The sequence below is a fragment of the Cornus florida genome, unplaced genomic scaffold, assembly GCF_030987335.1.
Source record: "Cornus florida cultivar Cherokee Brave unplaced genomic scaffold, ASM3098733v1 CherokeeBrave_3.0.0_Hap2_Chr02, whole genome shotgun sequence".
NCBI classification, from domain to species: Eukaryota; Viridiplantae; Streptophyta; class Magnoliopsida; order Cornales; family Cornaceae; genus Cornus; species Cornus florida.
In genome coordinates, this window is record NW_026775572.1 from 13,464,306 (window position 1) to 13,492,248 (window position 27,943).

Sequence of the window (27,943 nt, forward strand, 5' to 3'; positions counted from 1 at the left end):
CGAGAAATATAGGACTCAATAAGGATAGCCCATGCTGAAGAAAAAAACGAAAAAAGAGAGAGAGATTAACCCACCAACTATTTTTATGGTCTCAGTTAAGAAGGTATCAACTGTCGGTCAATTTTTCTAAAATGGGCTCCAAATTCTGGTTCAGGCTGTCCAGTAAATTTTTCTAAGATGGGTCTCCAAATTCTGCTTTGCTTATTTCTTATGTTCACGATTTTTAAAATGCGTCTACAAGATTAAGGGGGTGTTCACGCGTATAAAATATCAAGAATTTCTTCCCAGGCGATGTGAGACATCACAATTACCCCTTCTTGAGACGAGCATCTTCACCTCCCCATTTTCAGCTGGCTGTAAAGAACCCATCAATTTAAATTCGAGTAATCATCTACTTTCACCATTTAAACACAAAAATGAAGCACTGAACAGTTTTGAAGATACTTTTTTCTTGGCAGAAATGATATATAGAGCATGATGAAGTAACTTTGGTTCATTCATTTGCAAGTCCTAAGCACATTAAATCATTGAGAGAGGAAATGAAAGAAGGGACAAACAGACTTATTCAGCTGCTATTATTAAAGTAGGAGCTGATATCATTAACAATAATGAGAAGGAAATTTTCTATTGGGTGTTATGATTCTGTCCATCCATAGGTAATAAAGTCAGCACCTATAAGGCTATCACCAAAACCCTCCAAAAATAATTCAAAACAGGGAACATGGGTAGCATTGGATTCTGTTTGAATTTGTCTATGTATACTGACACATAGGTCAAATGCTGCTGCTGCTGCAAGTTGATCATTTTCATACTGGATCATTTTAGTTCACTTTGGCATCAACCCTAGAAAAAATCCCAACCCACCACCAAACCACCTCTCTGGTATTGCTCAACCAAAATTGCATGATCCACAAATAGAATTGAACCGAATTGGCTCAATTGGTGAAGTCATCCGCGAGGTAAAAGAAAATTTTCTTAACAGAACTTTTTACTCCCCTTTGCTAGTAATATACTAGTAGGAAAATACAAATTTAGACTCTAAAAAACAAAAAATACAAAAAATTAAATGACAATGTCAAACAATTATAATCAGCCCACATATTTTGTCTAGCATCAGTGCTAGGTTAAATTGCACCACTAGCTAATGAGAAGGAAAATAAACTAATGATCTATGTTCAATGAAAAAAATTGACCTACAGACTGTAACAGAGAACATGATGTAGGAGAACCCCAAGATTCAAGACTGAGGTGAGTCGCGAGCTTGATAAAATCATATTAGGATTGAGAGAAGAAAAATAAGATGCACAAGCTGATGCTTTTTCTTATTGTTTAGAGTTACCAGAATCTGAAATCAGATTCATTCTCCCAACACCAATGTTGGCCACAGGTCACTTCAGAGCTCATATTTACCCCCATTAATTGAAACTTAGTGAAACGTTATCAACAGGGATGACGAAAGTAGATATCAACAGATAACTGCAAGTGAGAATGTTTAAAATTTATGCTGGATTGATGCTAAATAAGGATGTTTCCTGAAAACAGTCCCAAATGTTAGGAGTCGAGGAATAATATGTTTAAAAAATAATTTTAGCCAAAATGAAAATGCTAAGACAAAATGGGTGGATAAATATTATGAAATGAATGTCCTAGGTGCTATTGCCGGTGCAATGGTAAAATACTCGGTCTGTCTGAGAGTTTCAAGTCTTAGAGCAGCTGCTTTTGGCCAAAACTGAAAAGGCTCGTATCTATCCTACCCTTCAGAGCCCTGCATAGACAGCAACAGTACTGGATAATAGCTTTTAGGAAATTGAAGAACTCGTTGCAAGCTGGGGATGATGCCCACTGAAATGAGGGAAGGAAAGCCTTGTGCATTAAAGCCAAATGAATGCACTATAAGGAGGAAGACTTAATTCAAATTGAAGATGTTAGAATGATAATAGGAGGCAAAACAATGTGGCTAAGAAAGTGAGAAAATACATAAAGATCTATGATCCTAGATAAAGACCTACTCCAAGTGGTTCTCATGTAAAGATTTTGTCTAGTACCTTAAGCGCCAGGCCAAGCCTACAAGTGTTGGTCCTTTACGAAGCAAACTGGGAGAACAAGCTGATCTTTCCAATAATGGTACAGGTGAATTTATATGAAATCCAATTATCAATTAATTACTTTCAGTTTATACAAGTATTTGGGCCTAAAAGATGACAAAGTAAAGCCTACAGCAGAAAATACAGCATAATACTAGCGATCACTATACATGAATATTATCAACATGGGAGAATTGTTTAGAAAAGTTAGACAAGTTTGACCCTTACATTGGCAGTGGAGTATCTAACAAGTTTTTAGGCCCTTACAGTGAGACGTCAAAAAGAAGAATATAACAGGAATATACAAACTGCTGCCACAGATTGCAGTCATGGCTCCGACGATGGCTTTGATAAGTACTGGCGCCACTCTTCTGGTGTCCCATTTCTCATTTTCAGCATCTTTATAGCTGTGGTTGTCAAGGGTATGGCTAGTATGTCATAGTCCTTAGGAGCCTACAACATCCATAGTAGTCATATTACAAGCGAGCAAAGAATAAATAAAAAGTTGGCATTCTATATATAACTCCTCAGAAGAAAAGTGATGTTCAATTGACTGAACTCGTTGAGCAAGTTTATTTGAACCGTGTAATTTGAAGGTTCAGCTTCTTTCATTGGTTATCTTGAAATATACTTTCCATTCCCTCTGGGGAAAAAACATGCATCAGCATAGCTATAACTATTGGTAAACAAACTTGCAGGACAGTTTTTTTAAATTTATTTTTCATTGTAAGGCTAAATGAACCCATAGCAAAAAAATAAAATCTAAAAGTAGTTTACTATCTTGCAGGTAATCTTTTGCAAAGGGAACTAGAAGATACCTTGGGGACCTTAATAAGTTTAAAATTTGATTCCTCTAAAGTTTTTTGACCTTTTTTAGAGTTGCATTTGGCACAGGCAGTGACCTGTTAGAGAAAAGAAGCACAATATCAATACAGATTCTTCAAATGGAGTATAATAATAATAATAAACATGTAAAAATATAATAAAAGGAAATTCTCTTCTCTAGAGGAGCCCTGCTTCGCATGTTATACTACTTAATTTATAAAATATATTCATGAGAATTTCCAGGAAACCCTCCATAATATATATATATATATATATATATATATATATATATATATATTATTGTAAGTGCCTTGGAGTGGAATGGTGAAACAGGATTCGTATAGCTGTCCCAAAGAGGAGGGAAAAAGGCCTTGTTGAGTTGAGCATATATTTTGATAACTTAAAGAAGAAACCCACTACAATCGAAAAAATCAAGAACCATAAAAGGACATATAAAAGGTTAGATTTTTGCCCTTCTCAGTTATCTTACCAGATTTTCCCACGTCCATTGTCCACCACGTGCAACTGGCAGAACATGGTCAATGGTCAAGTTCTCACGTGAAGAACAATACCTGTTAACAGAAGAAATAATGTTGTACACAAGTTCTAAATATAATAGAGAATACAAATATGAAAAACTATGATCTAGCATAGTGGCCAACTGTTTCTGTATTGTAAATGAAATCTTATTGAAACGAGGATCTCTACAATGAAAAATAGCAACAACAAAAAATCACAAGATCCTCACAGGTACACTCACAATTTCACCTCCAACTCACCAGCAGGGAGCAGCTGACTAGAGAATAATACATTAATATACTACCTCAAATCACAGAAACGTAAAATAATCCCCAAAAAAAATTATTCTACCAGAATAATCACTTCACCAATAATATAAGGATCCTCTCAACTAGTGCAATAAGATCCAATTCACCAAATGGGGGGGGGGAATTCCGTAGGTGTGTTTCTTCTGATGGAATTATTACTTATCAAAAAAAAAAAAAGTAGTAGTGTATGAGCTTTACAAAAAAACGAAAGAATGCAAGTTGGTCTAGGGTGCACAAAATCTATCTTTGATGATGCAGCATAGCTTATAGAGGCTCTGAATTTCTCATACCCATTTTAATATGATTTGTTTTTCCATACTTCCTTTTCCATTTTTATTTTTTTACACTTTTCACAAGAATGTCATTACTTCAATCCCCCTCAAGAATAAAATATTAGCATCCTAACCTCTCTTCTACCAATCACGTAGGCCGTGTTGCATGCTTCAGATTTAGGGGCATGATAGTTACACATTTTATATGTCAACAAAATAAAATCCGTGCACTTCGTGATTCTGTTGGTAGCTAGACCAATTGTCCTACTAGATTTAATACTATATCATTACACTCTCAGTCACTTTTAACCAATTACACACCTCCAGTATCAGCCCCCTCCCATTCCCCCAACTCTTTGATTGTGGGTATTACCCCTTGCTTGACACCCGATTGGGGCCGTTCACGGTCTGACCTCCGATGGAATGAGCTACATGAGAGGCCTGGCCATGCCCCTGGGTGCATCATAAGCCCTGGATCTTGTTCTCACCTTCGTTCTGTGTTGCATGGGAAAGAATGATTAACACTCACTTCATACAAACTTGAGAGAAAATTAGCAATAAATTCAGTGGTTGAAATGTAAAGTTATTTCATATGCTGGGAGAAGCAATTTGTTCCAGGTCAATATTAGCTTTAATTTCTACCTATGTGATGCAAGCTTTTTTGGTTGTTAGTCCCTAAATCCTGGTGCTCAGACAAATTCTGTTATGAAATTTTGGTTGGGATTTCTTATGACGAAAACAGGAGTCTACCTACTATATAGCTTGAAGCTCCCTTGGCAAAGCCTACCGTCATCCTGGCTTTCGCAGATTCAAGGACATCAATAAAGCCTCAATAGCTAAACTGCTTGGCTAGTAGTTTCAAAAAAGAAAATATATATATATGGCCGCCTTAGTCAAGAGAAAATCCTGTGACATACCAAAATTTCTAAACCCTCATAAGTGCTCTCGGAAGGCATTTTAGAGGCTAAGATTTTCATCCATAATGGCAATGGCGAATTTATTAACATGAGGACAGACCCTGGATTCCGTGGCTGCTGACCACAAAGCAATTCCTCAAGAAGTTGACAGAGACTTTCCAACTCTAGTACAGGAAACTATAATTGGTCCCCCACACCCGCTACCCATCCCCGGGCTCCCCCAACCCCACAAATGGAATCAAGGTCTCCTAAGCAATTTAGTCTCTGAAAAACATTGAACAAAATCTTGAATATTCCTATTCCAGTGTCTTTCAATCAGATGAACTCATAAATTGGTTCCAATAATGAAAACTTTTGCATCGAATCTGCATATCTTCTTAATCAGCATGCTAGACTTTCTCATGTGTGGAAGACCTTAAAGCCTTGAGAAAGAACATGGAATTTGAAACACGCGAGATGCAGAGAATGATGCTGTGGAGAATCTTCTCTCAAGCTATTCCAATGAGAGGTGTTGCATAGCAAAGTCGAAATTGCAGAATCTCAAGTCCTTGGATATCACCCAAAATCTACCTTGCATCTATTATTTCTTTGCCATATTCTTAAGATGCCAAGATTTGGTAAATGGGAAATCACATGGAAGAATTTGAACCTTCTTTTTCTCTACTGGACTGAGTACAAAGCATAATCTATCCTCGGATTCTAATGGGAGAATCATTCTGATTGCACAAATTTTGCTTTGCTCCAGGCTATTCCATGCTATAAGATTGGATGGCTAGGAACAGAGCAATCTTCCACAAGTAGAGCCAGCAAAGACTGGCATGATCACCAGAACAGACTCCCATTATCCCCAGCATACAGCATAGCTCTATCCTTCCCTATCATCATCTTGGCAACCTTTTGGGGGAGGGGAAAATTTTTATCTTATAATCTAAAGCGGCTGTAGGGTGGGGAAAAAAAACATTTTCTTGGTGCATAGCTAAGGACTCTGTTAAAGTCTGTGGTGCATGGACAGATATATTTCCAATCATAGAAGTATATCCAGCAGAGTTAATGAGATTGGCAGTGACCTCACCAGTTGATTATGTTTGGTATAATATAATTTTGAGGCACATTTCCAAGCTGTCACCTCATCAATATCCTTTATTTCAGCTAAGCCTTGGGACCTTAAAGCTTTCATCTGGAGTATCAACTCTCTTTAAGTGTCCATTCCTACAAGATTCAGAACAATTTCGAGGTTGGATCTGCTCAAAGGCTAGGGCATCTACCTTAAAGTTCTAGGAGCTCTTGACCCTTAAGTTTTGCCTCCCCTTGTTGCAAATACTGTAGCCAGGAACTAAAACTTGTTAGGTCTTACTTTTTAGTTGTTCTTTCCTGGTTGTTGGTGTTTCTAGTTTCTTGTTCTTGCCTTGGGCAGCACACAAAAAGAAAAAAATAAAATAAAAAGAACCTAAGGGCTTCAAAAATCTACCACCCAAGTTTGAATACACACAATTAAAGCGACATGTTTCATGTATATCAAAAGGTATCTGATGATAACCCACACAGCTTCATCAAGAGCCAAATCGAAGGAAATATAGCAACCCGACCCTAACTCAAGTTTAAGCGTTCCAGATTACCCAATGTCAAGAAGCTGTGAATAGTCTCACAGCCGAACAGAATTCATTGAAAGATAGAAGCAAGTTGAAATAATTGATTGTTTAATTTCCCGCTATTGCACCTATCCCAACTGCAAAGTTGGGAGGCATAGACATGACAGAAAAGAACTAGGCAATTTCCCATCATCAATGCACTCTTACAGCGGATGCTTATCTATATCTTTGTAATAGAAGAGAGTGATGTGGTGTCTCTGAATTTCAAAACCCATCCTAAAATACTAGACCGTCTGAAATACTCCAAAACAAAAACTCTACTGTGAAAATAAAAAACACAAAGCTAAGCTCATGGATTGGTTTTTCTACTTTGAGGGATTATTGATAATGAAATGTCAATACAAAGGCTATTTCCTATTCCCAGTCTAGTTTTTAACCAAAGAAGTTACAGGGACAAACTTCGTAATCAAATCGCAAAATTACATTCAATATATTACTGATTTCTAATTTATATGAAATCATAACAGCTAAATTAATCAAAATGTTTAGCATGCATCAGCAGTCAACTTACTGACAAGTGAAACTGTCCCGAAAAAATATATTTTTACGACTAAGGGTGTTTCTGATTGTTCTTCTCTTGACAACCTGAAGTAAATGTGGAACCTGGAAGAATAGACACCGTATAGTCTGAGGACTACTCATTGTTTGAGGAAACAAGTAAAGGCCAGGAACAAAATAAATCAAAGAAGAAGGAAGAGCAATAAGAGAAGGGACAGAAGTATAGGCATGATTGAATTCCAAGGAGAAGATAGAAATCTAATAAAACATTAATGCCTCTTAATTGCTCACCCTTAATACAGCAGGGATGTAGAAGGATCCACTGGGAGAGTTTACAGTTTGATCATAATATTCTAGAACATCAGCCTGCCCAAAAACAACAACCAGACCAGAAAAACAAAGGCATTTGTTATAAACATGTTTTCCTATAAATTTTGAAAAGAATGGGAAGAGGGTTGATACAATCCATAAGAAACACAAGAAAAAGGAAATTTAAAAGAAGAAAGAAATCATGGGAAGTGATTGACTTCAAAGCAGCCCATTTGGGACTTTCAAAAGTCAAGTTTCATGCATAAAAGTATCCCTTTTTATGTTTATTTTAAAGTTAGCATGGTGATAATCACTTCCATGAAACCTTATGTATTATGTAAGTTCTATTTTCTGAAAAAGAATAATCTTTAACCCAACCCGCCCTTCGAGCACACTCGATTAATAGTTAAAGATCTCTTTATGTACTTTGAGTACTGGGAACTAAATTTCTAATTTGAGATTGCCTTTTTTATCTTCGTTTTTATTTCATTCATGAATATGAGTTTAGTTTATCTATCTAATTAATGTGAATTGCATCTCTCTGGGAATGATATTGTAGAGGACAAGAACCAGTATCTGGACCTACGCTTTGTGAGTGGGCTAAAGGACGGCTTTATTTGGCTTCTAATTAAGCTCAAACAGTCTGTCCAGGCCAGCCCAAACTTGGCCTGAAGTCAATGCAAAAGTATGAACCGAGTTTGGGAAGACGGGGTCAGCTTTTAGACAGGCAGAACTCAAGCTTTGAAAGGACTTTTTCACCTTAGACTGAGCCCAGTTAGACCAGGGACCAGCCAAGGTTGACACCCCTAATTATGTTCAACGCTAAAGAGCCATACACTGACTGACAACAGATCTGGTGTTGATACTCACTTGTCCTACATTAGGGATGAGTAATTTTTATGACCCAAGAAAAAAAATTAAAATATTTACTCCATCAAAGTTAATATCAAGAAACATTTCCATTTATTAAAAGTTCAAAATGGAAAAGTATATTAGGTTTCCACTTCTAATTTATCTTCAAAATGCAGTCGATAAATAAATTTTCTAATCCCAAAAACAAAATTGAATGAATGAATTGAGAATCAGTGAGTCACGAGAGTCTAAAACCTTCTCCATGAACTCCAAGCAAATAGCACGCTTCCAGCAGACAACATTGACAGGCCTGGCAGAATACAATCAAAATCAACAAGAATTCCAAAGAACTTACACGAATTGGGTCTAAAACTTCTGGTTAATTAAACAAGTCATTTTGTCCAAACAATTAGTAAAGAATGAACGATAAACCACACAACTCAAGTATACTATGAAAATTTTGTTTTAGAAACAAATTTTCACTAATGGAAACTTGATCAAACCACAAATTTTAATATGTGAAGCTGCTTAAGCAATCCATTGCATGCAAAACCACTATAAGTTCCAAGAAACCAAGACTAGTTGCAAGAAAAGGTAAGGGAATTGTTCAAAATCATATGTGAGAGAGAGAGAGAGCAACCATTTCTTGTATATATTTAACACAGTAAACCTAATAAGCCTAATAAGGCTTATATAAAGGGTACAATTCTTACTTAATAACACAAGGGCCCTATCAACTATATGTAATTTACATAATGACCCAACACATGTGTGTGTGTGTGTGTGTGTATATATAACATTCTAACACTCCCCCTCAAGCTGGAGAATATATATCAAATAATCTCAGCTTGGAACAGATAGTTCTTAACCGGTTATAACCTAATGCTTTGGTAAACAAATCAGCTAATTGATCTTCAAACTTTACAAATGGAGTAGAGATGTTCCCACGTAATATTTTTTCTCGAATGAAGTGACAATCAACTTTAATATGTTTGATCCTCTCATGAAACACAGGATTTGATGCAATGTGAACTGCTGCTTGATTATCACAAAACAATGGAGTAGAAGCTTCAACTGTCAACCCAAGTTCGTTTAGAAAATTTTGTATCCATGTCAACTCACTAGTGGTATGGGCCATTGCCCTATACTCAGCTTCAGCACTAGATTGAGCTACCATCGTTTGCTTTTTACTTCGCCATGTAACAAGATTTCCTCCTACAAATGTGCAGTAGCTTGTAGTAGATCTCCTATCTGAAGGAGAACCAGCCCAGTCAGCATCTGTAAAACCTTCCACCCTAAGATGACCATGTGATTTATGTAGTAACCCAAAACCTGGAGCTTGCTTGAGATATCGAATAATCCGAAGAACAGCAATCCAATGTGGCATTCTAGGGGCTCCCATGAACTGACTTACAACACTAACTGCATATGAAATATCAGGTCGAGTGATAGTGAGATAAATTAATTTCCCAACAAGGCGACGAAATCTGCCCGGGTCATTAAATAAATCACCCTCATCAGACACAAGTTTTGTATTTGAATCCATAGGAGCATCAACCGGACGACCACCCAACATACCTGTTTCTTCTAATAAATCCAACATATATTTTCGTTGAGATAAACTTATACCCTTCTTGGATCTAGCAACTTCAATACCCAAGAAATACCTAAGTTTACCCAAGCCTTTAGTATGGAATCGATATTGTAGAAACAACTTCAACTTAGCAATGCCTTCAGAATCATCACCTGTGATCACAATATCATTTACATACACCACAAGAAATATGAAGCCAGCCTTAGTGCGCTGGTGAAACACCGAATAGTCGATCTGACATCTGTTAAGACCAAATTTTAATGCCACCTCAGAGAATTTTCCAAACCAAGCCCGTGGAGATTGTTTCAATTCATACAGGGCCTTTTTAAGGCGACAAACAGTGTGAAGATACTCCCCCTAAACAACAAACCCAGGTGGTTGCTCCATATAACCTTTTCTGCTAAGTCACCATGCAAAAAGGCATTTTTAACGTCTAACTGAAACAGAGACCAATTTCTATTAGCAGCAAGAGAAATCAAAACACGAATAAAAGAAATCTTAGCAACGGGGGCAAACGTCTCATCATAGTCAATACCATAAGTCTGGGTATAACCTTTGGCAACAAGACGTGCTTTTAAACGCTCAACGGACCCATCTGGAAGATACTTCACAATATATACCCAGCGACAACCAACAGGTTTGGCACCTGGAGGTAATGGAACAAGATTCAATGTGCCATTCTGATGCAAAGCATCCATTTCATCTTGCATTGCTTTCCTCCAGCCCGAATCAGACAAAGCATCCTACACCGTCTTAGGAACAAATGTAGTAGACAACTAAAAGGAAAAACATGAGAATAATGGCGATAAAGAATTATAAGAGACATATTGAGCAATGGGGAGACATATTGAGCAATGGGATGATTAGTGACACACGAGCGAGTATCTTTACAAAGTGCAATAGGCAAGGAATCAGATACAATGGAATCTGTTGGATCCAAAGACTCTGAAGACGATGGAGGAGGCACGACAGCAGATGGCTTTGGTCTTCGATTGTACACCTGTAACGAAGCAGGCGAAGGAACCAGAGATCTAGGTTGAAGAGAAGGTAAGGGAAGAGGAACTGCAGAAAGAGGCGACTCAAGAGTGATATCAAGAAGTTAATCAGTATCTGAAAAATATAAGATGGACTCATAAAAGGTTACATCCGCGCTAATAAAGTACCGTTGAGAAACAGGACTATAGCAGCTGTTGAGGGTGAAATCCACGCGGTCCGATACGACACCGTTTTCCTGCAAAGAAGAGAGTAGAAGATCGATGAATCTTAGCGGCACCAGTGTGGTGCCTACCAAGAGCTCTCCGACGATCAAGTTAGCCACCGGAGGTCTAAAAGAAAGGCAGGGATTTAATAATAGTTTTTTCGTCGTACCTTATTCCCGAGTCGTCTTCCTATTTATCGTTACTTCCCTTATTCTTGATAAGGGAATATCATAATCCTTAACTCATGGAACTTATCCAATGGAAATCGTTATCCTTGATAGCAAAATTTTATCTTTCAAAAGTAGAAGAGATCTGGCGGCTGGTCAACACTTAGTTGCCTCTATCGTTAGGTCAAGATACGTTAGGTTTATTTTCCCCTATCAGTTGCCCCCCATTCCCAAGCTTGCTCGTCTAGCTTTGGGAATGTAAATTTATAATTTTTTTTTTTTAACCTTTCGGTACTCTTCCCTTGGGTGATGTTCCCATGTGTAATCTTCCCTAGGGTACTCTGCCCCTGGGTAATGTTGGTACTCTGCCATTGGGTAATGTTCCCTTGGGTACTCTGCCATTGGGTAATCTTCCCGTGGGTACTCTGCCCTTGGGTAGTGTTCCCTTGGGTACTCTTCCCAATGGTGAAATTAACACAGATACCAAATCAAGGTTCTGGTTTAGAAAGGCGTGGATTCAAACCCATGGTCAATGACTCTTAGTGATGTAAAACTGGATTTTTCTTTTGAAAATCCAATATACTAGTTGTAAACTTCATGGGTTTCAGTCAACTCATCCCTTTTGGCAAGGGAATAAATTTTATGAGCTTTATTTAGCTCGTCACTCCTATAATAAGGGAACGAGCTTCACTCAGCTTGTCCCTTTAGTAAGGGAATTAGGTTTTACAAGCTTCACTCAGCCCGTCCCTTTAGTAAGGGAATTAGGTTTTACGAGCTTCACTCGGCTCGACCTTTTAGTGAGGGAATTAGATTTTTGTCAAGCGTCGGGAATGCCAAGTCCTACTGAGCTAAGCATGCTTGATGATTACTTTCTTGCCCCTTTTTATAAGGGAAGTAGATTTGCTCGAGCGTTGTGAGCTCACCCTTTAATAAGGGAGTAGTGAACCCTCCGTCTCTTTACCGAGGGAAGAAGATGAAGTTGACCCTTCGTTCCTTTATGGAGGAAAAAAGTGTAGTCTGAAGGAGGGTGACCCATTTAATACGAGAGGTAATCGTCTCATCTCTCTAGTAAATGAAAGAAGATTTAATTATCTCACCCTTCTGTGTAGAAGAAGTAATCGGTTTCTTGTCCCTTTAATGAGGGAAGAATGTGTTGTCTACCCTTGGTTCCTTTAATGAGAAAAATAGATTATGATGAGCTTAATATTACCACATAGGTAGGTAACTAAAAACGTAATATTTTATTGCATAAAAATTGAGGGTCATCCATCTCAATGGTGATGGTGACCTTATTGGAAAATAAAATAACACGTGAAATGATGAACTGAGATGCCCCGAGTTTTTATTTTGAATGACTTGACAAGGCTAATTCCAGCTGTGAGACAATTGTTAGTCGGTATACTTATCTGAGTCCTCCTCACTATATGTCCTATCGCTTTGGCTGAAGAATGATTTCTTATAACTGGTATCTTTTTCATCCCTGATGAGAGGGGCTAACCTCTTCTTGTCCTCTCCTTCCTTTCCCTTCCGTGCATTCATGGCGTCTTCAGCGTTAATGTGTTTCTGTGTTCTGATCAACAACTCTGCCATGCTGGTGGGAGGTTCTTTGGATAAGGCGAACAAGAATCTGGAGGTTTGGAGTCCTCCTATGAAAGCGGTCAAAGCCACCTTGTCGTCCACCTCTTCTGCCTGCAACATCTCTGTGTTGAATCAGGTGATGTATTCCCGGATCGACTCGCCCTGTTGCTTCACGGTAAGCAAGTAGGTGGTCGGCCTCCTATGCCTCTGACCTGCAATGAAGTGACTCACAAATTGCTTACTCAGTTCTTCAAAGGTGTTGATGGTTCCTTGCTTCAGCTTGTTGAACCAAACTCTTGTCGATCCCTTAAGTGTAGTGGGAAAAGCCAGGCACATGATTGCATCTGACATGGCATGTAAATGCATAAGAGCGTGAAAGGTCTCCAGGTGATCGAGGGGATCTTTGACCCCATCGAAGTTTCGAACGAGGGCATCTTAAACTTGTTAGGCATGGGGTATTTCATAACGGCGGGGCTGAATGGCATGTTGGTCCTCTGCACCAGGTCATCTATGGCGGCAGGACCTTTCCCTTTCATAGCCTGCATTACATCTTCCATTTTCGCCTTGAGATCCTCAATCTGTAGATCGAAATAGGTAACTTTCTCTGTCTTTTCCTTAACACAGAAGGTTGTGCTTGTTTAAGACTGGGGATTCCGCGGAGGCGGGGAAGGAGGTTCTCTGTGTCGGTTTCCGACTTGGCTTTGTTCTTCCTCGAACTTGTGAGAAGGATTGTTTTCTCGGTCCTCCTCTTGTTGTCCCCCATCATGCAGATTGGGAAGACATGGGTCGGACAATTCTTGTTGAGGTGGTGGTCCCGCTGGGATAAGATGTCACAGGATCTCTGCATTTTGTTGGATCAACTGGTCCATACTCTGATGCAGAGTTTGGACCTTTAGTTCTAACGCTGCAAGCCGTTCCTGGTCATTTGGAACATCTGGGTGCTCACCCGACCCTTCTCTTTGACTGGATCCCTGCAATGATGTTTCTGTTCCACTTACCATACCAGACTGCAAGTGCATATACCCAACCGAGTAATTGATTTAAGGGAATCGTCGTTCCCACAGACCGCGCAAACTGTTGAGGGTGAAATCCACACGGTCTGATACGACACTGTTTTCCTGCAACGAAGAGAGTAGAAGATCGATGAATCTTGACGGCACCGGTGTGGTGCCTGTCAAGAGCTCTCCGACGATCAAGTTAGTCACCGGAGGTCTAAAAGAAAGGCAGGGATTTAATAATAGTTTTTTCGTCGTACCTTATTCCCGAGTCGTCTTCCTATTTATCGTCACTTCCCTTATTCTTGATAAGGGAATATCATAATCCTTAACTCATGGAACTTATCTAATGGAAATCGTTATCCTTGATAGCGAAATATTATCTTTCGAAAGTAGAAGAGATCTGGCGGCTAGTCAATACTTAGTTGCCTCTATCGTTAGGTCAAGATAGGTTAGGTTTATTTTTCCCTATCAGCAGCGATAACCTTTATGAGAACGAAAGTAGCCAAGAAATACACACTTTGTGGCACGTGGGTCTAATTTATCAAAACCAGGACCAAGATTGTGGACATAACATACACATCCAAAAATTCTAGGAGTAAGAGAAAACAAGGGAGAATCAAGAAATAAAATAGAATGTGGAGATTTGCCATCTAATACAGATGACGGCAAACGGTTAATAAGATGACAGGCAATAAGAACAGCATCACCCCAAAACCGTTTAGGCATACGCATATGAAACAAAAGAGCACGAGTTACTTCTAAGAGATGTCGATTCTTACGTTCTGCAACTCCATTTTGTTTAGGAGTATACACATGAATTTTAATGAATAATTCCTTTATCATTAAGATATGTATCAAGGGAGTTGAAGAATATTCCTTAGCATTATCAGAACGTAGAATACGAATTGGGCATCCAAACTAAGTTTTGATTTATTTTCAAAATTTTTGAAAAATTAAAAATAACTCAGAACGATCTTTCATTAGAAACAACCAAGTCAAGCGAGAATAATCATCCACAAATGTCACAAAATAATGAAATTTATTTATTGAAGAATGCTTTATTGGACTCCATACATCTGAATGAACCAAATGAAAAGGACTAGAGACACGATTATTAACCCTAGACTTGAAAGACACGCGATGGTGCTTACTAAGTTGACAAACTTCACATGACAAGAATTTTAAATGACTAAGACTAGGAACTTGACGCTGCAAAACTTGAAGTGACGGGTGACCAAGACGATAGTGCCACTGGAATGGAGACAGAGAAGACTGAAGAGCCACAGGATAAGGTTCCAAATCAAAATAATATAAGCCACCAACTTCATGCCTCGTACCAATCTTCTTCTTCGTCTTGAGATCCTGAAACACACAAGAAGTAGGATAAAATGTAACAGAGCACTGGAGAGATTTAGTAAGCTTACTGATAGACATTAAATTAAAAGGAAACTGAGGAACATGTAAAACGGACGAGAGAGACAAGGAATCACTAAGCTGAGTTGTCCCCAAACCTGAAACCTTAGTGGATGAACCATTAGCAAGAGTAACACTTTGAGAAAGGGGTACAGAATTAAAATCAGATAGAAGAGAAGAACATTCAGTCATATGATCAGATGCTCCAGTGTCTATGATCCAAGGACTGCGAGTGGAAGACAATAGGCACGTGTGTGCAGTACCTGACTAGGCAAATGTAGCCGTGGAAGATGAATTAGATGCTTGGTTATAAGACAAAAACTGAGTATACTCATCCCGTGGAACAGGGACCGTGTCTGATTCAGCTACGTTGTGAGATCCAGAGGAGAGGAGGAAACTTGATTTGCATAACTAGATGGTTTGCCATGAAGGTCTCAACAAAAGTTCATAGTATGATTAGAAAGACCACAATGAGGACATTTTCTTGATTCCCTGCCACAGCCACGTCCTCCCCGTGAATCACGACCACCACGTGTGGAACGTCCCCCACGACCTCCACGATAAGCATTATGTTCACCCTTTGAAACTACCAATGCTGAACGCTCACCACTCTGTCCAGTATTCAAATTGGAGGTGTCACTTGCAAGTGTAGCACGCTGAAGTCGAGAAAACACCTCAGCAAAAGATGGAAGTGTGGGACTGCCCATAATCTGTGCACGAAGAGACTCATATGCTGATGACAAACCAGTAAGAAAACGGACAACATTAAAGTCCCCACGCTGTTGTTGCATACTTCGAACATCAACAGTAATGGGTTGATACAAATTCAGCTCCTCCCAGACTCCCACAACTTTGGAATAATACTCTTCTATACTGTAATTACCTTGTTCAAGATTGAAGTACTGCTTACAGAGCTCATAAACACGAGTGATATTACCTGTCCCAGAATACAATTGCTGCAATCTGTCCCATATCTCCTTGGCAGTATCCAAATAAAGTAAGGTTGAACTGATTTGGGGTTCAATACTATTTATCATCACAGAGATGATCCCTTTTCCCATGCAGCAAAAGAAGCATCAGTTTCCTTGATTTTATCTTTAGTCAGATGAGTACCAAGACCTCTGCCTTTGAGAAAAATTGCAACCGATATAGCCCACAGTATGTAATTCTTCCCATTGAGTTTAACTGAAGTCATGGGAGAATGAAGACTGGACGCGGGAGAAAGCAAGTCGGACTGGACGCCATGTTGAATCCAGCAAAACAGAGAAGAAATTTTTTTTTGCAGAATCTGTATTCTAGCAGAACTTGGTCAAACGGGCCGGATCTGGGTAAACGGTCCGGTTCTAGGCAAACGGGCCGGATCTGGGCTATCCCAGGTTTAGTAAACCAGGTTTGGAATAGCTATCCCAGGGTTGGAATAGCATAACCGTGTAGCCAAACACGGGTCTTCTTCTTCACACCTTCACAAACGCCGGTGAACAACGTAGCGGAGGCGACAGCAACTCAATCACAAGCAACGGCCGAATCAATAAGCAGCAACCGCTGTAACTTCCGGCCAAAAAAGACGAACCTCACCTCTGCAAATCTGCAAATCGAGACGGCAGATGTCGGCGAGCTTGCTGACAATCAAAGAGGAGCTGCCGGCGACGACGAACAAGGCAGAGATGGCGATGAACAAGCTTCAGATCTGACGACGACTAACGAGGCTGCAGATCTGACGACGGTGAACAATCAGCTGTTGATGGCGACGAACGAGGAACTGCCGGCAGAGACCACCAACACCACAATCGCGATGCCGATCATATACAAGAACAACCCAATTACAAACTCTCACACCCATGATCGTGTAGCTCTGATACCATGTTCAAAATCATATGTGAGAGAGAGAGAGAGAGCAACCATTTCTTGTATATATTTAACACAGTAAACTAAGCCTAATAAGGCTTATATAAAGGGTAAAATTCTTACTTAATAACACAAGGGCCCTATCAACTATATGTAATTACATAATGACCCAACACGTGTTTGTGTGTGTGTATATATATATATAACATTCTAACAGGAATGACTGGAAAAGGTAAATGAACCAAAGAAACCATTATATTCCCAGTTGTACCTAGTCCCTTGATATCCAATCTTAGATTAACCTTGCAGAATATTTTTGCACCACTCAACATGCCAAGCATTTCGTCAAGCCAAAACATGAATAACCTATACTTTGTAGTATTTTTGTTGATAAAGTGAATGTCGATGCACATCCTTGAAGGGTCATCCTTTTTCAGGGTGAGAAAAGCAAGAATTGCACAAGGACCCTCGTGAGCTTTAGACAAACCAATGGCATGAAGAGCAACTCATAAAAACCCTCTCTGGTCTTTGAAACCTATCTTTCACTCTTCCCTTGAGAACCAGAGCTGGCAAATATCACTTATAAGTCATAAGATCTCTCCAAGTCCCATCCTTATTCGGGGTAGGAAGAGCAGGAAATGCACAAATATTTGTGCTCTCTCTTCTTAACAAGTCATGAAACCTACTTTTTCAACTCAGCATGCTCCAATATACTCGAGCATTAATACTGTAAATAAGGTAGACTCAAGCCAAGAATATCATCTATAAATGATTGATTTCCTTCATGGGTTGGAAGGTCATCCAAAGTTCTCAGGTACAAGGTCAATAATTTCATCAAATTAAGGTTGAACCTCATTTGGAACTTCAAACAAACACTTATTATAATCTTTACCCCCTCCAAGAAAAATAACCTAGTTCCTCTAAAACTCTGTCTCAAATTGTTCCACATCAAAAACCCATAACACCAAATGCAATAAAATTTTCCAATAAAGCGAATAAAAATTTATGAAAGGAAACGAACCGGTAAGAGATGTCCAAGACCAAACCTCTAAAACAAGCCAACTCGTCCCTCTCAAATTCAGAGTCCGCGGAGTCATCGTAAATACCATCATTCCCAACATTTAAGCGCGACTCCGCATTGAAATGGCTGGATTTGTTCACAGAGGACGACGACGATGATCTGTTACTAGAACCATGGAATCTGAGATCACGCTTGAAGAATCGAAATGGAATTGGGGCTACGTCGGCGAACCTCAACCCACCACCAAGAACTTTATAGTGAGCGTTTTGGGGAAATGGGTCTCTGGGTTCCAAACCATTCGACACTCCATCACCGTTGTAGAGCAACCGAAGGCGTCCTTGTGCTGTAAACTGTGCCATTAAAGATGAGGGAGAGAAAGGGGATTTGTGTGAGTTCTGTTTGGAAGATTCACCGAAACCCTCACTTGACTTGCAAACCCAAATTAGTTTACTAAAATGTGAAGTGTGATAGTTGTGGGAAAACTTGCGTTTGATTTTTCTTTTTGTAGGAAGAATCCGTTACCACATATTCCCTCCTTCCAATTCCCAAATATCTTCAGCTCTTAACTTCTTATTCGCCAAATTACAAGTTTGCCCTCTACTTATCTTTCGTCCACGTGACTTAATTGTGTTTATCTTGGAAAAATTATTAAGTAACCCGGACCCGGACCATCTTCTATTATTACTATCTAATTTGAGTGGGCTGACCGCAGTGTTCAATTTGATATTTGAAGATTTTAGACAATTATTTGTAGGGATGGCAAGCGATGAGTTGGGGCAAATTTGATTAAACTCTATTTCATCACGTTAGAAAATTCATTACTAACTTTATTATTATTTTAGGACGAGTTTGTAATTAATATACTCTCTCTTTTACACCGACAGACAAAGTATCAACTCGACACGCGTACTTTGTTTAATTATAGGGTAGGGTGTGTTATGTCAATTTTATTATTTAGTCAAATAAAATCAGTTCAATGTATTCAAATTAGGTTGATAAATAAGTTGGTCCAACTATTAAATAACTAAATAATGAATTTTTAATATATTAACCGATATTTTCAGCAAAATAACAAGTCTTTATAATATTAAATATATATTTTATATAATTATTAAAAAAAAAAATTAAAGGTACATACATAATCAGGAAGGGTTCATCAATAAATTCACTCCCGTTCCAAACCTGTTTCGAGTTTTCAATTATTTTATCATACTTGTTCCAAACCCATTTGGAGGCTACCAAATTTACCCCATTAGGAGCGGGGCGGGATAGAAACTCGACAGGTCGAAAAAAATTATCATCCCTGATTATTTGTATAATTAGAGTTGAGATTTTGGATTAAAATATATTACCATAAACTTAATCAGGTTGACCTCAAGTTGAAATGTCAGCAACTTGATCCCAACCTCAATTTAAATTTTAATGAAGTTTTAAAATATATTGTATATACTTATAATCGTAATCGACCTTTTTCTTTTCCTTTAAAACTTGATTTATTATATATTAATCATTTCAAAACGAATTTATTAAGAATTTGTTTACATTTTTTATATATATTCAATTTTTTATATATATAAAAGGCAAATATCGAGACAAATCCAAAATGGCATATTTTATCCATCTCAAGATCAATTCATGTTCAACATTTTGAATATGAGTTATGTTGGGATCGTGAAACATTGGACGTGCTTGGATCGAGAAAATGGTAAAAGGACACTTTTGTTCGTGTCTTTTAGAAGTCTCTAATTTGTTATTTACTCTCACACTTCAACTTAAAAGATGATTACCTTATCTTAATATCCTAAATCGCATAAAGAGAAAGCTAATTCGAATGCGAGAGTATAAAAAGGGTAAAATTATGTTATAAATAGTGAGAATTTGAGTGAAAATGTGCACGGAGCGTGAGAACGAAAGCACACTCATAATGTAAAAGCGACGCTTGGTAAGAAAAATTGTGTAACTTAGATTTTATCCAATTTACACGGAAGAACTGTATATTTACTCAATTGTTGTGGGTTGGAAGAGCATGGTGAGAAGAACTCCGATCCACTCTATTTGTGGAGCCCACTCACTCCCTCTCATTTCACTGAATCATCTGGTGCCAAGGAAAGGATTCAATGAATAGTCTACTGCAAAGGAAAGAGTCCAAATTCATGTTTGAACAAGGGTGATTTAAATATTTAAAAAATATTAACATGTAATATTAAAAAAAAAATTTGTACAAGGTCCGGGATCATGTGACCAAACCAATAACAAATTGACAGTCCGATATACATGCAAATACTAATGGATCAGCTTTTTTTATTTACACGTTAATTTCATTTCACGTGGTTTTAATCATGTAATAATTTTATGCGTGCTTGTGTTTTTTTTTCTAATGCCCTACCTTATGTTAAAGATGATTTCGTAGTTGTTCCTGAGCACAGCCTGGTGGTTACAAGAAGGCTGTTGCAAATGTTGTTGCTTTGGAGCTAAGCTTTAGCTGGCATTACAATGGTGTATGCTGAAATCTAAACATTCACATTGGTGTTCGACTCGATTTCAAAATTGGCTTCAAGCTTGACTCGACTCAATAGGCTATAGCAACCCTATGGTGGAGCAAAGTTGGATCCAACTAAACTCAAAAATTCTTTAAAGGAGGCAATATTCACTCCACTTTTCTGAACTAATTAATGCTTCACTCATTATTTTATGATAGAAGAACTACCCTTTTTTATTATTTAAAGTTTAACTCTCTTTTTCCTTCTTTACTTCTTCTATTAATTTTTTTTATGGAACATAAACAACATGCTTAATTTAAGAAACAACATAATATAGACTTACCCAACAATTCTCTAAACTTACCCAACAACATGGAAGCTCTTTTTCTTAATAGCCAAGGCATATGCATAGCTATTGTGGACTCTAAATGGATGACCATTAAAGAAGTAATAATGTATAAGCAAGCTAACGAATAACTCAAGATTTTCTTATCTTTCATAGTGGTACTTCAAGCATCTTATCTCGTTTACTGCACTTCTTGCTACTGTTCTTTTCATTTTCTTGTGATTTTATTGTCAAAATATATAGGACTTTTATCATAAATTAGGTGAATTCATTATTAAAATATTCCAAATTAACTCTGAACAAATAAGTGTAAAAAAAAAAAACAGACCAAAAAAATCATATATTAATTAGAGAAAGAGGTAGTTTGATATATATCTAAAAAGGTAATTGTGAGATTTAAAAATAATAATAATTTAGTTATGAATTTATGGTAAAAAATGTCATTTCCTTTGAAGATTGAAGTTCAATCGTGAATACGGCCTCCTTTCTTTAATTCCTCTAAGACAACATTTAAACAATAGTAAGTCTTGCAACACATTGAGGGCAAGGGAAGGGTGTTGGAAACAACAATTTTTGCACCACAAAGAGATGACCCTCTAATAGCACAAGAACCCCTCTAATAATCCAGATCAACACAAGTTTTAGAACCAAAATCTTCAGTCAACAATCTGCCCAACTAGCTCAAGTGTCTGATTTCCTCAACATAACATTATCAACTAGCGGGGCAAATATTGAGTAGCCAAGAAAACACTCTTTGCAATCAGTGGGGAACAAAAACACTCGGAAAATGTTGAATGTTTAAGATGGATACATTGTAGGACATAAAAATAATACTACTCAGTAATTGGAAAAAGATACACTCCTAAAATGGGATGAAATCACTCAAGATAGTTTATACATGTACAAAGAAAACAGTTAAGGGACCGAATACAAAGACTACCACCAAGTCGGGCAATTAGAGAGAGTGACAAACCACTTCCAGAGTAATTCTAGGGAAGAGAAAATTAATAACAATGTGTTTTCTCACTAAGACTGCGAGGGAAATTTGAGGTCAAGAGATCTAATATGGAACACAATCGCCCATAGTTTAAGACTAGACCTGCGCACTATGCAAACACTCTAAAAGTGGCAAGGGCACAAGTTTGAGATCGTCAAGCAGCCATAATCAACTTCTCAACACATTATATTATGTTCAGCAAGCATTAAACAAACATCACAGCAGAACCACCCACGCATCGCAACGTTGTTAAGCCAACCAATCCACTATACAAGAATAAAATTTCAGACTCAAAATCAGAATGAGTCATTCATATCACAATAAGGGCCCTACAAGCAAAATCGGATTTATGTATCAATAACAGAAGAGTCCACATTAAAGAACCCAAAAGGTACTCTACTTGTTCTTCAGTCCACTCTCTCTGCCATCAACCTTAATAATTGGCAGACACTACATGAACATTCTTCAGTCACCCAGGTCACAGCAATGGGATCTTGCCCACTGCTTTTCGAAGGTTGGGGAACAATACCCACACTCAGGAAGATGAAAAATATTTAGAAACTGACACAACTTTAATTTATCAGAGGCACATCTAGGAGTCCCAGTTCCGCATATTCACAGTTGAACCCACTGCATTTACTAACATGCCTAGAAAAGAGCAATGTTTGCAGTTGAGCTTGTCACCGGAAGCTGATACTTTTCCTGGAACACATCTGCCATGAGAAAATAGAAGACAAGAAATTTAACTTCTTTAAAAAAATGACTGATAATAACACAGATCATGCTTTCGGACCAAAGAAAATTACATAAACCAAAGAAAAAATAACCATAACAGCCATCCTCCCTCACACGCATGTGGTTCTAATTCATTACAAGGACACTACCGTGTATGAGAGAGAGAAAGAGAGAGAGAGAGAGATCATGCCATACCATTGCTGGTTCTTCCTGAACTCTGTAAGGACGGGGTAGATGTTCTCAAAAGCAGTATATGTCTCATCTCTCACCTAAGGAATCAGAAACAAAAATCAGTGAGCAAAGAATACAACAAGATCACCACAAAATATATTTCAAAAGATGGAGAGAGAGAGCCTGCATCACCTTTGCTCCAGTAAGAACAATCTTCCCCGACACAAATATGAGAAGCACGATCTTCGGTTGCTTCATACGATATATAAGGCCTGGAAATAATTCTGGTTCATACTGCAACAATAAAACACAGATCGATCACCCCTAATGAAGTGCCCATAAAAAGCATGTGCATACAGCAGAAGCATACACCTCAGAAAACGTTTAGATTTTATAAAAGAAAATGTCATCTTAGTGATTATGGGTTGTACATGAAGCCACGGAAAGGATATTTTTATGTCAGCAAAAGAAGCCCAACTTCATGGAATTGAAAAAATATATATATATTTAATACTACACAGGGTGTGTTTAGTAACCCAAAACATTTTTTGTTTTCTGTTGTCAATCCTTAAAAAAGAGAAACAAACACAAAAATCATGTTTAGTAATTTGTTTTTGTTTCCTCTTATGAAAAACATTTCTCAATTTTGTGAAAGAAAGAGAAAACATCAAAATGATGTTTCTTGTGTTTTTTCACTGTAACAGAGGAAACATTTTCACAACTGTTTCCCTCATTTTTTACGCAACAACTGACATTACTCTTCCATTAATACACAACTGCTGACATTACTCCATCAGTACTTTCTTCTTCTCTTTACTCTTCCATTAGTACTTCTTCATTGTTCTCTCTTCATCACAGGGCTCACGTCTCTCTTTCTCTCTTCTCAAAAAGGTACGTCCTCATATCTCATTCTCTCTCCTCTATTCAATAGATCTAAGACTTGAATAGTATCTGCCCGTATGGGTTGTGGATTTAATAGTTTTTTGTTTCCGATTAGGAGGAGAATCAGTCTTGCTAGTATCTTGCCCTGTATTTTTTTTTTTTCTTTTTCTGATTGTTATACATGCATGGGTTGTGGTTTGTTTTCAGATTTTTTGTTAATATATATATATATATATATTCCCTTTTTCTGATTGTTATACATGTATGGGTTGTGGTTTGTTTTCAAATTTTTTGTTAATATATACGTATATATAAAATCTATTTTTATATTCTAAATATATACATTATATAATTGTACGCTTATCTTGTCCTGTATTTTTTTTTCCTTTTTGTAACAAATGTTTTTACTAAACACTGCTTTATGTTTTTTGTTATTAAAATTGTGGCAACAACAAAGGTTACTAAACGTTATTTTTGCTTTCTGTTTTTACTTCGAAAAACAAAATTATGTTTCCATTTCCTTGCGACTACAAAAACAGAAAACGAAAACGTTACTAAACGCACCCTCAATAAAAGAATTTATCCATCAGACCTTATTTCTTGAAATGAGAATTTTTTGACATATTGTGACTTACACTTGAAAAGGCACCATGGGAATATGCTAGCCCTTCAAGTCTGATAGGAAACTTCACATCACAGGAGCCAACTATGTTCTGAATCTTGAAGTCCTATATATCAGAATAATGGGACAAAAAAAAGGAGAAACAAATGTTTAGTTAGCTTTCGGTACGCAAGTATAGCTTAGCAGTAAAAAGCATGCATTTGTGCTAGTCACAATCATGCGCACGGAGAGAGAGGGAGAGAGTACCTTGAACTTGGCAGGAAACCCAAGTTTTTGAATAATACGTGCATACTGGAAGACAAAATATAATGTCAGATGAGAAAACTCCCCAGAATTATTTCCAGCTTAGATAATTGTAACTATATCTATACTGAAAAGGAGCTAGTGACGTAGCATTATTGAAAGTGTTAACAGCAATCTCTCGTGAATGGACTCAGTTGCAGCAGAATTCTAGACAATTCAAATTGACACGGGCCTCAAATTTCAATCAAGAAATCATAGAAAAATAGTCTATCTGAAGGTCATTGGAAGTAAATGGATACAAAATCAAAACAAAAATAATATTAATAAATAAATAAATAATCCACCTAAGTTGCATTTAAATTTACAACTATTGATAACGTCACAATTACAAGTTTAAATATTTATGAATTCCAGATATCTTTGCATACCTTCCTTGCAGCCAGTTTTGACTGTTGTTCGCTCTTAGCTCCAGTGCAAACCTAATATATTAGGCATCAATGAAGAACTTTAAGCTCGTAAGCTTGTTTAAAATCAATTTGGCAAAACTTAACACAGATCGCATGGAGAACCATTAAAAATCAAGACAAGACAAAAAGATATACAGCAACAAGAACATTTATTATACATCCAGAAGTTCCAACAGTTTAGTGTCAAAAACAGTCATTTGAAATATTAAGATATGAAGGTACTTTTGGAAAATAAAGTTGAAGTCAGCAAATATAAGTTCCACCCAAAAAGAAAAACTTAAAATCAAGCTGATTAGCATCTGAACAAAAATATACAACATATTAGACCCATTTAACAATTATGTACCACTACTTGATTATATAGGGAAGCTGATTGGTATCACTGAAAAGAGAAGTGCAGAAGAATTATACTTGATCTTACATGAACGCGTTCAAAAAAATTCTCACAGGACTTGAGCCGAATTAATTACTTCCAAGTTTCCATCAGTTACCTTGGTACTTTAACAAGCATTTGTGCTAAAAAGCCAGTGTATTTAAAGTTGAATATGATATCAATGATCCATGCTTTAAAGAAGGCACAAAATCATAAGCACATACAGAAGTATATAGCTTTACATCCATATAACATGAACATAAGCATCTCCATCTTAAAATTTATGGTGTCTGCATGGACTTGAGTCACTTGACAGTTTCTCTAGGCCACTAAACAAGCCCATATCCATGTCCACGAACAGACACCAAAGAGATATCTTAAACCTGTGACATACCATTCACCGCATGCTGATCAATACAAGTAAACAAATTGCTGTTAGATTGTATACCTACAAGGAGTGGTGCATAAAAATAGAAGTTCTCACAAACAACACTAACAATGATTGAGGAAGCAAACATTATCCCCCAAAAAGATATTACAAGGACATCTCAATTTATTCACTTAATTTGACAATTGTAAAAGCAACAGATGACATAAACTCGTGGCATAGACTCATAGATGACAAGAATTGCAAATTATATGACAAAACACAAAACTCACCATCTTCCCAGAGGCAAAAATCAAAGCCGTAGTCTTTGGTTCTCTTATCCTCATAATAACAGCAGCAAAACGCTGTTGGATTCAAAACAGAGACAAAAAAGAAAATGAGTAATCAAAAAGGTAAATGGGGACAAAAGAAACTTCCAATTGGGACAAAAGCAAGTAGCCTAAGATAAGCCATCGTATGCATGGGTATAGTGCATCTTTCTCTCTCTCCCTCAAATTATTTGCAAAGACTAAATCATCATCTATGTACTTCCAATCCATAACTATAAATATTAACTTTTAGAGGAAATTGCACACCTTGGGATTATACTCTGCATTTCGGGCTTGCAGTGCAATGGCTTTAAGTTCCAACTTGCAATCCAAGTTGACCGTTGAGACTATGTTTCTGGAGAAGCATAACACAATAGGGTTACATTGAATGATTTAGTATAAATAATCAAATGACACGAAGAGGAGGCATCTTTTGTAAGACAGCATAAGAACTAAAGCATTGACAGAATGAAATAGAAATAATATTAGGAACCCTAAGCATAAGCTTGAGTGATTCAAAACAACAGTCAATTTTAGCCAAAATTCTAAACCAAATGATTAAATCTTTCAATTGCCATGCTGAAAAAACCCAGCCAAACGATGATAATTAGAAACAACACAATATATACAAAATACATTTAACACGCAAAATTGTTTAAGACACGCAAACAACCCATCAAGAAAAAGGCAATGTTGTTGTTCTTGTTGCTGATTTATGTATGTTTGCACATTATTGCTATGGACACTACTTACTTCCATCTTTGTAAAAGAATCCTCTTTTCTTTTCTTTTTCAAATTGCTTTCTGTCTTTGAATTACCATATCTGTACACTTATAATCAGTTTTTCTTCAATTATAAAAGACTGTTCTTATGAAATGCAAAATTTGAATTACAGGACTGTAGAGGAGAGCCCAAAACGATATTTATATCATTTGATCATAGAGATACACTTTATGTAATCCAACTCCACTGGAAATGTGTAAAAAAGCACACACCGAAAAGAATATATATATATATACACACACCCTTCGTGATCATTCCAAAAGAAACCGTATCTTATGTCCAGGTCGTTTGTGTTTCCCAAACTATTGAAGGCTGTAATATGCGTTTGCGTTTATGCGTGTGTGTGTGTGTATATACACGACCACAAAGACTAATAGCAGCCGCCTACATAAAAAAACAGCTACCTGAGGAATTGATTGAAGGAGATGAAGACTTACTGAAGAGTAGGAACGATGCCAGACGGGTGCTTGGAAAGATCCACAGGTTGGCTCCCTTCCAAGACTTGATCCGCCATCTACGGTATCTACCCCTCTTCTCTTCCCCAAACAACAAACTTTTTGGAACCCTAATATCCCTCCTAACCCAGCCGATCAAGAATCGACCCGTTAATCTTCAATTTTCACAAACTTTTATATACTTATGCCCTGCCCTCTTCACAACCTTTACCCAATTTTAATTTCAATTTCAAAAGTAGAGTATAATGAAAAATAAAATTCGACAAATCGATTCTTAGTAGTTTTCGATCAAAAACAAGAAAGATCTGAGACAAACAGATGACAGATCCAAAACAATTCGAATAAAGAGAAATCTAGGGTTCGTTCAGATCGGAAAAATCCAAGAAATTTCTGTAGAATCGAGTGAGAAAGAGTGGGAAAATTGACCAGAGCGCCAAATTTTGAAAAGCAAGTGCCTTATATATGCAAGTATTGTAAAGATTAGAAGCCCTCTTATATGAGGGGGAGAGATAGAGAGGGAGGGTTTTGATTTGGCCTGAAGATATATGAGGCGAGGAAGGAAAGACAGCGTTATGGAGAGAGAAAGGATGAGAGAGAGGGAGATCGGTGCTCCTTTATCTAGGTCGGTCTATATTTATAGACGGT

At 37.4% G+C, this 27,943-nt stretch overlaps 3 protein-coding genes across 5 annotated transcripts; all 3 read right to left on the bottom strand.

Moving 5' to 3' along the window:
- Positions 1 to 2,226: 2,226 nt before the first annotated feature.
- On the bottom strand, positions 2,227 to 18,563 carry LOC132293726 (uncharacterized). 2 transcript variants are annotated; one of them, XM_059791323.1, is made up of 8 exons: positions 18,049 to 18,563; positions 8,489 to 8,543; positions 7,364 to 7,438; positions 7,086 to 7,177; positions 3,400 to 3,481; positions 2,903 to 2,986; positions 2,644 to 2,727; positions 2,227 to 2,537 (listed from the first exon to the last, which is right to left on the bottom strand). In XM_059791323.1, exons 1-7 carry the CDS (start codon positions 18,405 to 18,407, stop codon positions 2,683 to 2,685), a joined length of 792 nt encoding a protein of 263 aa, XP_059647306.1. In that variant the 5' UTR covers positions 18,408 to 18,563; the 3' UTR covers positions 2,227 to 2,537; positions 2,644 to 2,682. The 2 variants fall into 2 exon arrangements, with proteins under 2 accessions (XP_059647306.1, XP_059647305.1); XM_059791322.1 differs by lacking the exon at positions 2,644 to 2,727 and having other exon boundaries at positions 18,049 to 18,559.
- On the bottom strand, positions 14,790 to 18,042 carry LOC132293728 (uncharacterized). Of its 2 annotated transcripts, XR_009477908.1 has the most exons (3): positions 17,299 to 18,042; positions 15,281 to 17,034; positions 14,790 to 15,131 (listed from the first exon to the last, which is right to left on the bottom strand). XR_009477908.1 is itself a non-coding variant. In XM_059791326.1 (2 exons), the coding sequence occupies exon 2, from the start codon at positions 16,241 to 16,243 to the stop codon at positions 15,617 to 15,619; it is 627 nt and encodes a 208-aa protein (XP_059647309.1). In that variant the 5' UTR covers positions 16,244 to 17,034; positions 17,299 to 18,042; the 3' UTR covers positions 15,138 to 15,616. The 2 variants fall into 2 exon arrangements, 1 of the variants encoding a protein (XP_059647309.1); XM_059791326.1 differs by lacking the exon at positions 14,790 to 15,131 and having other exon boundaries at positions 15,138 to 17,034.
- Positions 18,564 to 22,117: 3,554 nt separating the features above from the next.
- On the bottom strand, positions 22,118 to 27,909 carry LOC132293729 (TATA-box-binding protein). The gene is made up of 9 exons (XM_059791327.1): positions 27,281 to 27,909; positions 26,328 to 26,415; positions 26,025 to 26,096; positions 24,953 to 25,003; positions 24,528 to 24,572; positions 24,295 to 24,387; positions 22,970 to 23,071; positions 22,802 to 22,875; positions 22,118 to 22,584 (listed from the first exon to the last, which is right to left on the bottom strand). Coding segments are annotated over exons 1-9 (603 nt in total). The 5' UTR covers positions 27,358 to 27,909; the 3' UTR covers positions 22,118 to 22,583.
- Between the last annotated feature and the right edge of the window lie 34 nt (positions 27,910 to 27,943).

What these genes read in the sequence shown, in the direction of transcription:
- LOC132293728 (XM_059791326.1), bottom strand. Translation starts at nt 16,243, where the DNA reads ATGGGAAAAGGGATCATCTCTGTGATGATAAATAGTATTGAACCCCAA.
- LOC132293726 (XM_059791322.1), bottom strand. Translation starts at nt 18,407, where the DNA reads ATGGCACAGTTTACAGCACAAGGACGCCTTCGGTTGCTCTACAACGGT. An exon ending in GCTTGGAGTTCATGGAGAAG is followed by an intron (nt 7,439 to 8,488) that starts GTTTTAGACTCT and finishes GTTTTTGGGCAG; the next exon opens with GCTGATGTTCTAGAATATTA. An exon ending in CGGGACAGTTTCACTTGTCA is followed by an intron (nt 3,482 to 7,085) that starts GTAAGTTGACTG and finishes TTCTGTTAACAG; the next exon opens with GTATTGTTCTTCACGTGAGA.
- LOC132293729 (XM_059791327.1), bottom strand. Translation starts at nt 27,357, where the DNA reads ATGGCGGATCAAGTCTTGGAAGGGAGCCAACCTGTGGATCTTTCCAAG. An exon ending in ATGCAGAGTATAATCCCAAG is followed by an intron (nt 26,097 to 26,327) that starts GTGTGCAATTTC and finishes TGAATCCAACAG; the next exon opens with CGTTTTGCTGCTGTTATTAT. An exon ending in TTGTTCTTACTGGAGCAAAG is followed by an intron (nt 22,876 to 22,969) that starts GTGATGCAGGCT and finishes CTGATTCCTTAG; the next exon opens with GTGAGAGATGAGACATATAC.